Genomic DNA, 17,243 nt, shown 5'->3' on the forward strand with positions numbered 1-17,243 from the left:
TCTAGTTAAGCACCATCGGGTTTTAATTATTGCTTAGGGATTTGCAACAGATTATTTTATATAGCAAATTCCCATGTCAAAATATATATTACTATAGAATAGTAACCTTGGTAAATCAATCAATCTCTAGCTACAAACCACACACTGACGATAACCACAGTAATAGTAAACCTTGAAATTACTCTAGTTCAAGTAAAAGCTTTGCTCGATACTTTCACACCCATTAACTTAGTAGATTAAATTTGCTCTTAAGCTGTGGCAATTGCAGCCAAACTGGGATTGGCTTCAACTGTTTTCATGGCTTCAAATCTGGGTTCCTTGGCCTCGAACTTGAGGCCTGCATAGAGCTTCATGTAGTCATCGAAAACGAATTTCGGGTACACTTGATTCTTCTCCTCTGCTTCTTTCTCCACCAGAGATGGTGCTGGGTAGATAACTGCATCACTTCCAGGGTTGTAGAATGAAGCTATTGACATTCTGGTGCCATCTGTCTGGGCAATCACTCTGTGCTCCACACTCTTGTACTTCCCATTAGTAATCACCTATATCCATTCAGACAATGTGGGTATATATCCGGTTAATGCTCTTTTGCCATATATGTCGTAAGTTTTACTATGAGGCTTTAAATTTAAATCAACCCGTTGATATATATAATTTGAAGATATAACATGAAGATTGGACGACTGTAGAAATGTAAAATAATTGGACACTCATCATCATTAGTTCGTGTTTTTGATTTGATAATATAACAAGCGAGACTGTTTGGTCAGAAAACGTGAATATGGAGTTGAGTGATTAGTACCTCAAGTTGGTCACCAAGGTTGATAACAATGGAGTGGCGCATTGGGGGCACATCAACCCATTTACCGTCCTTGAGGAGCTGAAGGCCACTGACCTTGTCATCCTGGAAGAGAAGGATGATGCCGCCGGCGTCGGTGTGGGACCGGAGACCCTTGATGAGGTCCGGGGTGGGGCACGGAGGGTAGTTGCTGACCTTGGTGCCAAAGGTAGGACTACCCTGTGAACCATAGAAGACCTTCTTGAGGTAACCTTTTTCCAGTCCAAGATTCTCACAGAACAAGTCCAAGAGCTCCTCCGCTAGCTTCTCCAGTTTCAGAGCAAACTCCTTCATGACCTTCCTGTACTCGTCCTCGAGATCTGGGACTTCTGAGATGTTTGAGTGGGGAAGGTGCTTCAGGTGGAAGGTGCTCTCCCAGTCCATGTCTTTGACCTCAGAGTTAACTGCCTCAAGGCCTTTGCTGGCCACCAGGTCCTTAAATCTTTGCTCCAAACAATTCTTGTAGTGGCCTTTCGTCATCTTCTCCACTGTGTCCATAAGCTCAATGGGTAGCCCATGATTCACCAGCTGCGCGCAATATTTGAGAAAAACCAGAAAAATAAGATCATTGTGTGAATTAGAAAGTAAGAAGCTAGCATATGAATATAGACATTAATAATTACCTCAAAGAAACCCCAGTTCTCACAGGCATCTTTGATGGTTTCCATTGTAGCTTTTCTCTCCTCACCGTTGAGTTTCTCCATGTTGATGACTGGGAAGTTCTCCATTTTTCTCGACTTCTCTCTCTCTCTCTCTCTCTCTCTCTCTCAACAAGTGTTTGCTCAATTCTTTAATGGAGAGTAGAGCTTGGTGTGTGGGCTATTTATAGGGGTTTTAGATGGCACTGTGTGGTCAAGAAGAATAAAGTTGCCGTGAGGACACAAACAACTGCGAAAGCGGTCAAGTTCTTGGGGTAAGACCAAAGTGACGAGGGGAGAAGGTAAATGACTCACATGGGTTAGGTTTAGACTCTGTAAAGGTTAAATCCCTTCCAAGTTCCAATATAATTAAAAAGTTACCTTTTTAGCCTTAATTATCTCCGCTACAATATTTTTTTATAAAGTTATCACCTTTAAAAACAGTCATTTTTTTTTTTTTTTTTGAATCAAAGGAAAATTTTATAAAATAGTCTCAATAGAGATGATTACAATCAAATCGTAACGCACCCAGAACATTTTCTGGAGCATTATCAAAACTAAAGGAACTAGTCCTAACCTCAAGCCAGAATGACCATTACATACCCTTCCGCTGTCATTAATGTAGACAGACAAGAAGTTGTGGAGGTACCACGGTGGTACATAGAAATAGGTCCACTCATTTAACATTCGATGCTCACTTATTCTAACCAAGCCTATAGTACTATGCTCAAACATTAGAGAGTACATAGGCAATGTAAAATAGAACTTAATTTTTCTCCTTACCCATAGTAGTAGAGCAAGGAGGATAACTATGATAATTTGACTACCTCCGGGATCCCAAAGACGAAAATTTAGGGAGTCTGAACCCATATGCTTGTTCCACTTACAAGCCCAGGTCCAATAAACATCCACAGCTGCATTGGGCCCCCAAAATGTTCCAAACCCTAAAACGTTGGGCAACCATTTTGATCTGGGCACCCCAAAAAGGGATCTGGGCACCCAAACGAGTTTGGGAATCCGAACTGGAGCTGTTGCACCGGTGTTTGCAGCCACCATCGCCGCAACAACTTTCACACCTGCAGCTCGATGCGTCATTGGCTGTTGCCTTGGACGAACCTCCAATTTTTCCGCCACCAGCCGCCATGATCGCCCCTCTGGCTTCACCATTCTCAGCCTCCATCCCGAGCCCACGCAAAACCATTCGTCCTTCTCCGCTGCCTTCAGCACCAGGGCCAAACCATAGCCACCTCGTCTCCTAACAGTTGCATAGGCTATGATCCGATCCTCCGCCTCTGACACCACATTGAGAATCGTACGCCGAACGCCACCATACTTTAGTCGCCCTCTGGGAGGCCGGATCCCACCCAGATTCTCAGTTGGTTCCCAACTTGAGAGGCCATCAATGGCTTCATGGCGAGGCACGATGGAACTCGAGGATACAGCCTCTTTGAGAGAGAAAATTGGTTGGAGACTCGTCAAAGAAAATTGACGTTGGAGGGCCGTAAGACGGCGAGAGGCAGAGATGCTACTGCTTAGTGATGGTGACAAACACCATTGATGGAGGCCCCAGCCATGACGACTAGGGTTAGCAAGGAGGCGGAGAGCCATTTTCAAAATTTCGAGAGATCAATTCAGTATTCACTCCTTTAAAAAACAGTCATGTTGACCTTTCAAAAAAAAAAAAAAAAAAAAAAATAGAAATCACGTGATATAACATGATATAACATTTCAAATGACATTTCAGAAATCACGTGTCCAACAATAGAAATTTCAATTACTTTTATATATTCGTCATTTTACAAATCCTAAAATATATGCTAGCTTCATTCCAAGCCTAGCTACTTAACATCGTGATCCATACTTGCTACTCATATGGATTTGACATGTTCATTGAATCAAGCTGCTCTCTCCAAACTCGCTTTGCCTTGTTCTACTTTCTCCTCTTCAATCCATTCTCGGTAAAAGAAAATCTTCTCTTTTCGGACCACAGGATCGAGCTCGAAAGCTCATACGTACGTACATATCTTCTATATATATATGTCACCTTGACCAGTAAATTGGCCTCCACAGCAGACGCCAATTCCATTCCCTACTTTCTTGGATCCTTCTGAAAATGAATGATGGTAGCTATCAAGAATGATAGCTCTTGCATCTTTAATTACTCTTTTACCCTCTTCTCCTAATTAATAGGAATTGCAACTTGCAACCTAAACACAATGTGTGGCTCTAATAGAGTCAACTTGTTTGGGGCATATTAAACCAGCATCACCTTATTCATACCAAAATGCACACTGTTGCAGCAGCACAAGAAAATTGGCAGGTCTTTAGATTAAACAAACCTAATTAACGTTAACTAGAATTAGTTTACTCTAGCTAGGCTAGTGATGCAGCCTAAATGAACTAATTAGTGATGCAGGGTACGTCAGGCTTGCATGCATTTAGTGAAGGATTCTTATTCCTAAAAAACAAAACGTGGGCGGCTCTGTTGCTTCAATCAGTAATATCATGTATTTTGTAATTGTAATTTTCATCTTAGATTAGATTATACAAAAAGGATACAATTATTCATACGCTGCTTAATTTTAAATAGAATGGATAATTATGGATCAATCCGTGTTGGATACCATCTTCAAGGTTTGATTGAGAAGGATCAGAAAAGATATGTATACATCAGTCGCCATCGAGTAACTTGGATGTCTTTTGAGGACAGGAAGAGGTTCAATTTGCAGGAAAGGAATATTCGAATTTATATAATATGTAGTTGTCTAAAATATTTATTGAGGCCTTTGAATCTGATCATGAATTTAGCCCAGCCCTGACTCATGCACTCATTTCCAGTCCTTGTTTCTAATTAATGATAAAGCAATGCCAGTGCTACAGGTAATTCTTAGAAACCAACAAAGAAATAAAGATGAATATGGTCCATGCCGTGGGGGACTACTACGTACTACTATTCTTTTTTTTTTTTTGGTCAAAAAAAGATTCTACGTACTACTATTGAATGCCACTAACTTTATTATCATGCCCTAAATGAAATGAAAAGCCAGCCAATAAAACAATATTTCTTTACTTAATTGGGTTTCCGGGTTATATTATTCACCAGAAGGCTACCATGCATCTTTTTTTTCATCAAATAAAAAACAAAGGCTACCATCTTTTAAGCCTTTTGAAGCATCAAAAGCAAAAGGTTGAGTCAGTTCCCATATCTACACATCTCTTTATATATCTATTTATATTCACAATCAAACTGAGTCCACCTTGCATTTTGCGCACTTTCTACGATCAAATCAAAGCAGAGTTTCAGAGTACTCTGGAACCTTTTTTTTTTTTTTTCAGAGTCTGGAACCTTCAATAATCCACTGAAGTACTGAGGATAGGAGACATAAAACTTGTCACTGTGCTTTGAGCTAGCTAGGTTAATATTTTATTCATATCTGAATAAATTAGCCAATTGGGCACTTGGCCTCTGAAACCAGGGGCTTCTTAATTTGACAATGTTTTAAAATAATTAATTAACTTTTTCATCACCACCCAATGTGTCCCAGGTAGTGGAAGGTATGCACTCTGATCTTCTTAAGTAAAGAACCTTTAATTAGGTCTCTTCCTCACAGTCCAATTCACCATGATTACAATATTTAAAGTTTAATACTTTTCCATAAAGCAGAGTATATACTAATAATCTATGAGAATGTAGCAAAGCCTATACATATGGTCGGTAAATGAAGCGGCACACTCAGTTGATACTTGATAGAGCTTAGCTAGTCTGTTTTTATATAAGTTTGCTAGAGTCAAATACCCATTCGGACAAAAGCACTTTGGAGAAACGCATTAAGCATTGCACATGCCATGCATGATATAATTGCTATGATAGTACTTTGTGCCTTCTGATAATTGAAGCAGCTAGCTAGAACAAGGTGGTTCCTACCACCACATTGTTGGTGAGGTTTTAGTGCAGGTTCTGTCTAACTCTTAACAAAACTACAAATAAGTTATTGATAAGAATTAATGTGTGCGTTGTGATCCCAGCTTGTGGAACCAGTTTTTTTTTTTCTTTTTTTTCTTTTCGATTTTATGATATTGGGATTTTCTTCTTCGTTCAAAAATTGAGGAGGGAACTTGATTGACGGGTCAAGATATGGAACCAAAAACGCGTAGGCGCGCATATGAGAACAAAAATTGATGTCCTCTTATATATGCTTGGGTTGCGATCATCTTTTCTGTTATGTCCCCCATATGATTTGTGTGCAAGCACTAGCTAGTGCTCCTGGAATTAATCAATGTTTTCCATCGTCTTAGAGGCTGGGATGAGAATGACCTGACAGAGACCCAAGTAGAGGTTTACGGAATTTAGGGTTTTGATGAGTTTGTAAGAATCACGTTGCTGATTAATCAATAAATGAAAAAAGAAGAAGGTGAATTGGTGAAAGGTAAAAGATAGAAGAAACAAATGGGGATTATGATTAGCGTTCTATGGTTTCGGGACTTCAATTTTATCAGTTTCCTACAAACTTTTGTTTAATTAAGTTTGTGGGAAGGATTAAGATGGGAAATTATTTTTGTGTGATTTTGAATCATTTCTCACATGTCACTCTTTCTATACTTTTCTCCATCATCTCTAATTTAGAGCGTCAATCAATGCATGCTTACTATTTCAAAGCTAACTATGGTTTTTTTTTTTTTTTACTTTTTTATATCTAACAAAATTATGACAAGCTGAATTTAAAACTCTACTATTTATTTAAGCAATGTTATAGCTATGTATTCGAAACACTAGATAACTTATTTGAGAATTGAAATGTTGAGAATGAAAATGGAACTATTCAGTCACCATGTATAGAGAAATTCACAATGTAAAAATTCATTGGCAGCTGAGTTTTACCATGAGACATACCAACTAAAAGTTGCAAGGTTGGACCCTACTGATTGACCATTATTATAAAAATAGAATTTTGTTTTTTTCCGATAGAAGAAGGAAATTACAACACAAACCTAAAATATAATTTTTTTGATCTCAAAATAAAAATTTTGTCCCAGTGTGATATAATTGAGTGAACTCATATGATTGGCCCACGGCTGTACAATTAGTAAGTTTACGATTCAAATTTGCTAACCACTGTAGGTGGTGATACCACCACCAAATAGCAACCAAATAAGAAATTGCTATGTCTGATAAATCATACTCATAACTAATTATAATTAACTTAATTATTAGAAAAAAAAATAATAATAATAAAATTCTTGTTTAATACTTTAATTATTCACTAAATCAACTACTTTTATTATTAATTAAATAAAAGATATTAATTCTCTCATCTTCATCGACACTAGCCCAGCAAAGCTGCAAACATTCTTTCAACTTCAGAACCCAGCAAAATCCTACATACCTAGAAAACTCAAATGGACATAAACTCTTCTTTGGCTTTTGTCTGCCAGTGATGGGTTTGTGAGGGCATATTAGATCTTCCCTCCCAATTCTCAGAAACACACCAACAAACCCAGATCTCGTCCCAACACACACTAGTCCAGCACGAGGCAACTCACCAAATAATCCCAGCAAACTCAATTGCAGACCATCCTACCATCGATTTTCTTCTAACTAATTTTTACTTTTGGGCTTAATTTTCCATGAAGTTTAAAGCAATTTGAGAAATTGAAGCTCTATGAATTGTGGGCAACCAATTTCAGTTTGGGTTTTCTAGGTGAAAATTTTGTTAGAAAAGGCTAGGTACGTATTATAGTATTAAGACTTTTTCTGTCACTTTTAGAAATTGATAATGAAAAAGTTTGCAGAACTCAAATCAAATTCCAAACCTGGGTTTTTTGGTATGAAAGAGAGAGTATTTCGTATTTCTCTCTCTTTGTTAACATTAATTCAAAGTTGTGGTGCTATTTTTGCTATTGCATGTTACTGGGTTTGAAGGGGAAGAGAGGGAGATGGGTCTGCCGGGTTTGAACTTTGAAGGAAACGAGAGAGAGTATTGTTTCTTTTTTATTTCTCTCTCTTCATTAACCATTAATATTATTAATTTATTAACATCAATTCTAAAAACTTAACCATAGTTAGATTATGCGACACTTGACAACTGTTTATGGAGTGGTGGTATCGACACCTAACCAAAGGTGGTGAGCAAATTTGGTTCTCTACAAGTAAGCGTTGAACTTCAACCTTACCTAATTATACGATCATTTCGAATAAGAAATTTTAGCCATTAGTTCCAATGTATGACTACAATGAAGTTGATCAAGTACTAAAAAAACTAGATACGGAAGGTCAAAACATGCCAAACGCACGTTACTTTTTGCCTAGTTGAAAGTCTTGATTTGATGGAGTTGTTTAGTTTTATTCACATGGTTAATTGAATTTTAAATTTTTTAGTAATGAATCACATCTTCAACGACATCGATAATTATAGTATTAACATCGTTAAACATCTTTATTTCTCATTTGTATAATAGTATTTTTATCAAAAGAAATACTAGCCATCTTCTATTCAAAGATGTGAGTACTAATTAAACTCGATATTTTAAGTCAAAACATGTCAATCTCAAGTTATTTAGTTTTCGTCGGTAAGCTGTAAATTGTTGGTAAGTTATAAATTAAATATTGTAAAAGTCATGAGTTTGATTCTCACTAGCATATGTAAGGGTGGGCGAGTTAAGGGGTTTAAATATATATATATATATATATATATATATATATATATATATATATCAGATCCAATCCAGAGCGGAGCTCCGCTTTGAAATTAACGAGTGAAGTTCGAGTTTTCGGTAACTTTTCGGTCGCATATCCACATCTCGACCGTTCAGTTTTTAGGTACTACTGTATAGATCATCTCTGCAAATTTTCAGTCAAATTGATGATCATTAAGACATCTAACTCGTTTAAACCAATGAACCGTACTATATTAAGCCAAAATGATGATCGTTAAGGCATTTATCAATGCCTTAACGATCATCATTTTGGCTGAAAATTTGCAGAGATGATCTATACACTAGTACCTAAAAACTGAACGGTCGAGATGTGGATATGCGATCGAAAAGTGACCGAAAACTCGAACTTCACACGTTAATTTTCAAAGCGGAGCTCCGCTCTGGATAGGATTTGATATATATATATATATATATATATATATATATATATATATATATATATATTGATGCTTATGCATCAAGGATTAAAACATAATCTAGATTAATGAGAATGTTGTTAACGTAGTCAATGGGCCATGACTTGATATGGGCATATACAAATCAATGATAAGAATATATTAATCACCATGCACATGGTGAAGGCTCTAAACAACCCACATAAATTGAAATTGTTGATGATTGAGGTCTAAGTGTCTAACCATCAAGAATGAAGAAGAAAAGGAAGGTGGGTCAACTGACAAACCTGGAAATTTCGGTTGAGACTTGAGAGGCTCCAAATCCTTCAAGACGTATGGGATCGATATGTGTCTAATCATACAGAAAGGAGCGGTTGTGTTTGACCCACTAATTCCAATTGCAAAATGGAAATATTTGGAGGCTTCTTAGAAATTTCATCCTATTTATTTCACTTTGCTATTGTGACCTATCACTATACACCACGTCAGCATGGAACAATATAAATTTTGCAAAAAAATAAATAAATCCAGATATGCAAAATGACTTCTCAAATGGTCGAGGCAAATCCGTGACTCCAGGTCATGATATATTTTGGGAGGACAAAATAAGATTCAACATTCAACAAGGGGGACCAGACAGTAGCAAAGACTCGAGGAAAAACTTGGACAATTCGGAATGAAGATTGATTCACAATCTGGGTCGACTTGTAGAATCAAACTTTGATCTGCAATCTCCTGATGAATTTTCTTCAAGAAATATCAAACATGAATGGAAAAATGCCGCGTTTTGGAAATAGCAAGTTCCAGGAACAATGTAGATAGCTGACAAAATGAACCTGTAAAATGTTTATGGATATCTGTTTATACATAAAATTTGCACAAAATGAATGTGTGATATAACCATACAATCGTGTGATGACAATTATTCTGCTCTATCTATTCTTTGCTTTTGAATTTTTATTGGAAAATGTTAGTTGGGAAAGAAGCAAAAACGCTTCCCATCAATCACGAGGATGCTGTCAGCATACTCAGTTCAAGCTTATCTCCAAATATCAAATGTATCTTTGGTAGTCTTCAAATCAAATGTCAACAAAAGGGTTGCTCCATAGCCATATCCTACACATAGAGAAACTTTTAAATTATGATTATGCTGAAACAGTATAATGTTATTGTTAAAAGGAGAGGGAACTGAAGCAAACAACCAAGCCATGATTTTGCTAATGAAGAATTAAAATCTCAGTTATATGAAGTCCAAACTCCAAACATATGTTTTGATAAACTTTATTACAACTGAACACAGAGGAATGGAAGAGATTTTCCTGGTTGAAGTAATACTCAGTTGTACTGTCTTTTATAACTTGACAATATGTAGTTGATATTTGAATATAATGAGAAGATGAGCCACTACATAATCAGTGTGAGACATATGAAATAACCATGCACAAGCATGAGAAGGGAATTCTTACTGGACAAAATTCGTCGAAATCAGCTTCTGAAGACTTTACCCATCTTTGCACGCTGTTAAAGCTACGGAAGAAAAGAAGGGTCAATATGTTGTCAAAAAACCAATCTGTAACACGAATATTCACGGGATTACACAATGGCCTGACTTTAAGGACAAGTAAATGAATCATGCTGCATGCGCAAGTGTGATTGTTTTGCCTACAGAGAGAACATGAAACGATATGGACAAGATGGACAGCAAAACATTAAATTGCTAGCACCAGAAATAGCTTACCTATTTATATGAACCTGAAGCAAGGGCCTCACTCCCCGAATGAAAGATGAATTTGTCAACCCCTGAAAGGTAACAACATAAAGCTTGTTAGGATCATAGGTGAAAGAGGCTAAAATAACCTCTCCACAAAAACAATAAAGTCGAGCAAAACTACGAAAAGCTCAAAACTACCCATTGAATTCTAAGCTCCAGTTGCCAGAGATGGAGGTTATCTCTTCAAGTAGTAAAATAACAAATTTACTTCATCATGACATAGAATTTGAATGAACAACAATTTAGACAGATTACCTCTCTCATGCTCTACTTATAGCCTACTTGTAGCATTAAATGACGATAGCTACGGCCACGTATAATACGCTGCCACAAATACTGGAGTGATTCCCGGAAACCCATCTTTAATCTCTCTTGGACAAGCCTGTAATCAGAGAGCAACATAAATGGTCAGCTAGACCTTCATGATCATTTTTAGTACCTTCAGTGCATGAGATAGCTTACCATCTTACAAGACACCGTTGAATGGCTCTAGATATGGGGCGAATGATGGATAGATCCCGTTGAGAATAGAGCAAACCAACCTAAGTGATGAGAAGAAAAAACATGAGCTTAATAGGGCAGAGTATATCATTGTTTACCAAGCCAAATTCTAAGGAAAAAAATGCAGATGTACTATATCCACGTTTAGAATATACAGATGCATAGCATATATCCACGTTTTGAATTTATATTCAATTCAAAACTTTGCAAAGAGTTTCAGCAACCAACAGATAATGTGGGATGCATAGCATATATAACACTAAAATATACAGATGCTAAAAGTGTGACTGCTGGATTACTATGAAAATTACAATAAATTTGTCCAGAAATAAATGTGGGAGGGTCAATAAAGTTCAGGAGAGTAAATGCATATGGATGAATGTACCTCCACTAATGCAACAGCAGATGGATCATCGAAGATCTCCAGGCTACAATCAGCTAGATAATTAACCTGCAACAAGGTACATAGGTATTAGAATATCACTACACAGAAGATAGAAGACTAATAACGACATTACTGTTTTCTGCAAGCAAAATTAAGAGAGAAAGAAAAAGCGGAAAAGAAACTACTTACAACAAAGGTATCTTATGATGATATGATTTGATGCATTTTCCTACCTATCCTCTTTTGTTTCTCTATCTTATTAGTGAGTTACAAAAAAGTGTTTGGAGGGGCACAACCACAGCAACTTTGAGGATAGTAAAGTATAAAATAATGATACCTACATATTTGTTTAGAAAGTGGCAGGAGGGGAAAGTGTATCATGTTTAGACAGGCTATCTATGAGGCAATATTATTTAAATTTTATATTTAAACAAGAAAAAGAAAAATCACAGTGATCCAAACAATGAAGTCTAAATGTGTAATCTGTATGTAAGAAGATAGTGCAGCCCCCACCTAACCATAAATATCCTAATTAGTGAAACATTCAGTTATTGTTCCAATTGCACAACATAATTCTACCAAGAGAGAAACACAGTAGAAATCCATATACTACGTACCCCAAATTCTGTATTGACAAAAGACTGCACAAAATCCATCAGCTGGACCTTTGCCCAATCAGTGCACAATGTGGGTTCATCAGTTGGTGGAGGATGTCTCCAAGGTGCACCAAAGCGCAGTCTATCTTTTGATATATTTCCCCTGTGTGCATCAACAGCAAACTTTTGCAGAAACCCCAATGCTCTCTCCATGGCAGGATTGACTACAGTAATCTGAATGAATAAACTTGAAGAGAAGTAAGGCGGAGCACAAATAATCAGAAAATTAAGAGAGTGATCAACTTCAGCACTTAAAATGACATGTTCAATAGGATAACAAAGCATAACCACAGTATTGATGGTTGAAGATAGCTGGTAAGCTTAATGTATATCCATCTAGAAAATGAAGACAATGAAGTGACCATAAATCTTAATCATGCGAAGTGCCATCAAGTATATTTTGTGAAACTCCCATGCATTCATAAAAGAAAAAATTGTAAACAAGACAATCACGGTTCAATTAATGGAAAGGTAAATCAGCAAGATGCATACTTCGCGCTCCATTGCTCCCTATAGAAACTTACTTGCAAATATGCTAAATATGAATCCACAATGTCCTCAAATGTGCCATCTTCGTTATCCACCAACCTTGAGATGAACAAAAACAGTAATAGATATTAAAACTATGTAACAACAATTATACACGGAATTACCATGTAGCAAGAACTATATTCAAATTGGGAAGAGTTGACTGATTAGGATGAAACAGAGACATTCCATTTTAATTGTGTTTCAGTTACCAAAAAATTATATTAACTGACTTTGATGGTGACTGACGAGTTGACTATGCATTTCAAAGATGAGAAAGGAATCCTCTTAGGAGTTTAAGTTGGGAGCGGTATCCATGATGCGGTGCATATTGACTATGTATGAAGGAAACAGATGATTTTCACTCTATTTTTCACTCTACCTCAACAGTAAATGAAATATCCACAGATTATATGTTCAAAAATGAATTATGATACATGGTAAAGCTATGTACACCAGGTAACCCCAATGTTCATTTATGTAGAATATTAATAAACTCTTACAAAAACTAGTGTTTCCGTAAGAGTTTATTATGATACATTGGTAAAGCTATATACACCAGGTAACCCAACCCCATAATTCATTTATGTAGAATATTAACAAACTAATACGAAAACTAGAGTTTCCATATAAGAAACCAACCAAACCGTATCTATTTTGAGACAATAAAAAAGTGCAGTTTCTAGTTCCTGTAGCATGCATCAACATCATAGTAGATGGTAAGAAATATGATACTTACTTCTGATAGTAATTGCCCTGCTTGAGTGCATATAGCTCGAATAGGTGCCGTGGGTTTGGGCCAAGCACCTCGGCAATTATCAACCACTGCAATATGTAATAATAATGCCAAAAGTCACTAAGAATTGCAATATTTCAGGAAACTAAGGAGAAAAAAAAGTTAGTACAAGAAAATGGAAAATCAGCAGGAACTCTAATATGTTAAAATTTCAGAAACCAGGAAATATGATTGATTTGTTTTCTCCTCCTCCCCCCTGCCCAAAAGAAGGGAAAAAAAAAATTCTAAACTTAGACAAGTTTATTACCTCTGAATGACTGAAGTAATCAGTAACCATATGCAGTTTGGCTTCTTGGGGATTCCAGCCAAAGATCTGTAGAACAAACAAAGTTTAAATGTTTGATATGCACCAGCATCAGAACAAAATGCACAAGATTTAATTGAGGAATGTACAACTCTGGGAGACAATACATGGTCTACGACACTACAGTAAGTCCTATGGATAAGTCAGGCACAGGGAGGTCAAGGGCCATGCCTAGTCTAGAAAAACTAGTGTTACTTTCTCTTTAGCGATAAAGTAAAAACAGTCATGTCATTGTGTATACACAGAGATCATGAAGCAATGTCGTTTCAGTTTAAGTACCTCACGAGAGATGAATATGTCTGGAAATCCAAAATCCATGTAAGCTCGGTACGAATAGTAACTGAGGTATCGACAGTAAGAATTAGAATTCCTAACTTGTGATGCAAAGATAAAAGAGTGATGTGATGTTACAGTTTAATGGAATGAACCTTACCTATCCGATGTCACAAGTACAAGAGGCAAGCACCTCTCATTTGCACCTAAAGCAATTATTCTCCATATTAGGCTGTCATGGTACATCGATCCACTGACTGATGAACTCTCATCTAACAGAATTGCATTCTTCAGAACTTCGATATTGTTTATCACCAGCTTAGGCTGCTCAAACATAATTTAAAACATCAGTCAATTACTATTTTTATGAAAGCACCAAAAACAATTCTTCACATCAGTGTTTTGAACTTTAAGCACAACAGCTTGCATTGTGAATATAACATCATAACTTATCATCTAGTAACAGGATATCAAAAGTCTGAACTTAAATTACCTGAAAATGATCAATTTCAGCAGCTTGTGACAACAACTCCAACAACAAACAAGGCCAATCAGTACACGAATTCGCCAGAGACCTCGAAAACCCACCTGTCCGATTCAAATGCGCAATGGCATTAGCCCTCCAGCTATGCTGCAACTGAATGACCTCCTTTGCCAATTTCAATGCCACAACGGCCTCCCTATAATACGAAGCCTCCTCCAGTGACAAACTCTTCTTCTTCTTCTTCGTATCACTCAACCCTAAAACCCCATCAATCTCTTCAGCATCACACCTAGCACTCAATGCGAAAACCGCCCGATCCCACAGAACGGAGCCGGAAACCTTGTCGGAAACCGCATTGTTGGAAGCCTTACTGCCCTGAATAACTCGGCGAAGAGAGTTGTTGAGACTGTGCCATTTGCAAAGGGTAGAGAAGACCTGGTGGGAGGTAATGGCGCCGAGCCGGACGCCGCTGTGAGCCATGGATTCGAGGCAGGTTTCGAGTTTGGTTGTGCAATCGGACAAAGAGGGAGGTGGGCAATTGGCCCATGAAGCCCAAGGAAAGGAGTGATTGAACTGGGGGTGGTGGTCTTTGATGGACTCGGCGAAGTCGACGTAGCCAGTGAGGTGGGGGCCTTGGTTCCACTCGCCCAGCAGACCTGGAAAGCAAGCTGTGAGTGTTAAGAGATAAAAGGGAATAAGAAAGAGAGGGGTGGGGTTTTTACGTTCGAGGATGAGAGTGGTCTTGCCGACGCCGCGGGGGCCGTGGAGGATGAGAGGCTGGGGGACGCGGTGGTGGTGAGCGTGGTTGTTGAGGACTGTTTCTAACAATGGCCTGGGGATGATCCTCCAGGGTTTGTTCACCATTTTTTTTTTTTTGTTTAGATTTGGGGGAGCTCTGTGACTGTGACTCTCTCCTCCTGCTGCTACCACTCTCTACCTGTGTGTGATTTGGAAGTCTCACTGTGCTGTGCGTCGTTTTTGTGGTAGAGAGGAAGAGGGTATTAGGAGGGTTTTAGGGACCAATGGGGCGGCCTCCGCAACTAGAATTTTTTTTTTTTTTTTTTTGAAGAAAATGTTATGTTTTTCTTTCGATCATCACCAAATACACCATTCGCAAGACAAACAATTTCACATATCATTTGTCAAAAAATTTACCATGCTTTCATTTCTTTAATTTTCCTTTTTCAGCTAAGATATTTGCAACATATCTCAGCTGTCGAAATTCACTCAATATTTTGAAAAGTAAAGATTTATGGTAATTGTCTAATGACACGCATTAGGTTCAATACTTATAAAATATAATAATAAGTCAAAATTTATGAAATCATAAATGTTCTCATGAAAAGTTAAATTTACACAAAAACAGTGGGTTATAGCAAGGAGTTTTGGGCCTTTTGGCACGAATTGGTCAAAATTTTAGGGTCAAACTAAATGTACCTAGCAAATATCTAACTACACCCAGCCCTAGTATATTTTGCTCTAAATTTCCAATTTTACCCATAAAATTTAAATGTTAAATTTCATAAAAAAAAATTAAAATTAAAGCACCGCTAATTAACTTGTTGATGCTAGCCGGACGATGGCTCCTCCTCCCCTCATCAGACTGCTCTTTCTCTCTTTCCCCCCTCCCGCTCCCTCCGTCCCCCCTTCCCTCTATCTCTACTCCTTAATTTGATTTGCGAGGTTTGCTATAGTTGGTAGGACTGATGTTTTAAGAACAGACAAGTAATCTGCTGAGGAATTGATTGTACGTAGTTGGCTCTTCCTAAAGAATGAATTAGATGCATGTAAGCATGTATTAGATCCATGAGAACCAGTTAATCTGGTTGAGACCTGAGGATTTTGAATACATGCGTGATGGGTGTATGTTAACAAATGAGTGCCATGTGTGGGCATATTGATCTGCGAGTTCATCAATCCCCTCAAGAATCACAACTACTTTTATCTTCTAATGGATTAGCCAACTGGCTAGAGCCTCCAACATCTTCTTGAATCAATGTTTTTCTCTGATACATACAGTTTCAATTATGGTGGTGGTGAGGGTTTGCGACTTTGCGTTGATGTTGAACTGGTGATAGGTGAAGTGTTTTTTTTTTTTCCCTTTCTTTATTACAATGGGGATATAACTGGAAATAATAAGATATATGACTAGAGCTGGGTGTAGTAAGATATTTGCTGGGTAAATTTAGTTTGACCCAATAAATTTTAATATGAGTCGAAAAACACTATTTCATTAGAACATAAGGTTTTTTAAAACTCATATAAGATATATAGAAGATATCTCACCGATTGAAAATTCATTAGTTTCCTTGAAAAGTGACCATATGAATTGATAATTAAGATGCTTTTTTGCATTGAGACTTTTGGATTCAGTCCTCGGACATTTCACAAAATATCCACATTTTTTAAGTGTTAATGGCCCTTAATGTTTTGATGTTGTACTCTGTACCCGTTTATAAAATATCAAAACATTCAGAAATGTAAAGTTTTCCCAAAAACATGATGTTATCAAAACATTCAGAAATGTAAAGTTTTCCCAAAAACATGATGTTTTCAAGTTTTCATGAGCCATTTGAAACACGTAACTGGAAATCTAATCAATACCTTGAAACTTCTCAAAAAAAAAAAAAAAATCAATACCTTGAAAAAATATATAGCAAAACCAGCAAGTGCTAAGTTTCAAATATATTAATTGATCTTGTGTCATTCATATATAGCTAGTTAGCTACTAAAACCAAGGAGTCCTAAAATGATATCTTAAAATACAGAAATAGGCTAAATAGCACTTGAGAAGAACAAAGAAATAGGCAAACAGCTCATTTCCAGTTGGTAGCACCTGAGATCCCAACTTGGTCCAATGATCAAAACTCTATAGCCCGGGAAAACTCTTATAAAAAAGCCCAAACATCAATACAGCTACATGTGCAACCACAAAGATAGGCACCAATTGTTGCACCGCC

The 17,243-nt window shown here is 37.2% G+C and overlaps 2 protein-coding genes across 3 annotated transcripts; both read right to left on the reverse strand.

Annotated features, from left to right (window-relative positions):
• LOC133725961 (1-aminocyclopropane-1-carboxylate oxidase) lies at positions 1 to 1,635 on the reverse strand. The gene is made up of 3 exons (XM_062153385.1): positions 1,462 to 1,635; positions 803 to 1,366; positions 1 to 542 (listed from the first exon to the last, which is right to left on the reverse strand). Exons 1-3 carry the CDS (start codon positions 1,564 to 1,566, stop codon positions 249 to 251), a joined length of 963 nt encoding a protein of 320 aa, XP_062009369.1. The 5' UTR covers positions 1,567 to 1,635; the 3' UTR covers positions 1 to 248.
• A 7,783-nt stretch (positions 1,636 to 9,418) lies between these two features.
• Positions 9,419 to 15,278, reverse strand: LOC133744041 (uncharacterized). Of its 2 annotated transcripts, none has more exons than XM_062172167.1 (14): positions 15,006 to 15,278; positions 14,293 to 14,939; positions 13,960 to 14,123; positions 13,806 to 13,866; positions 13,470 to 13,535; positions 13,166 to 13,251; positions 12,423 to 12,486; positions 11,860 to 12,072; positions 11,243 to 11,308; positions 10,819 to 10,898; positions 10,612 to 10,738; positions 10,324 to 10,385; positions 10,052 to 10,112; positions 9,419 to 9,701 (listed from the first exon to the last, which is right to left on the reverse strand). In XM_062172167.1, exons 1-11 carry the CDS (start codon positions 15,145 to 15,147, stop codon positions 10,624 to 10,626), a joined length of 1,704 nt encoding a protein of 567 aa, XP_062028151.1. In that variant the 5' UTR covers positions 15,148 to 15,278; the 3' UTR covers positions 9,419 to 9,701; positions 10,052 to 10,112; positions 10,324 to 10,385; positions 10,612 to 10,623. The 2 variants fall into 2 exon arrangements, with proteins under 2 accessions (XP_062028151.1, XP_062028158.1); XM_062172174.1 differs by having other exon boundaries at positions 10,052 to 10,155.
• Positions 15,279 to 17,243: the final 1,965 nt, after the last annotated feature.

The sequence above is a fragment of the Rosa rugosa genome, chromosome 1 (genome assembly GCF_958449725.1).
Source record: "Rosa rugosa chromosome 1, drRosRugo1.1, whole genome shotgun sequence".
Taxonomy (NCBI): Eukaryota; Viridiplantae; Streptophyta; class Magnoliopsida; order Rosales; family Rosaceae; genus Rosa; species Rosa rugosa.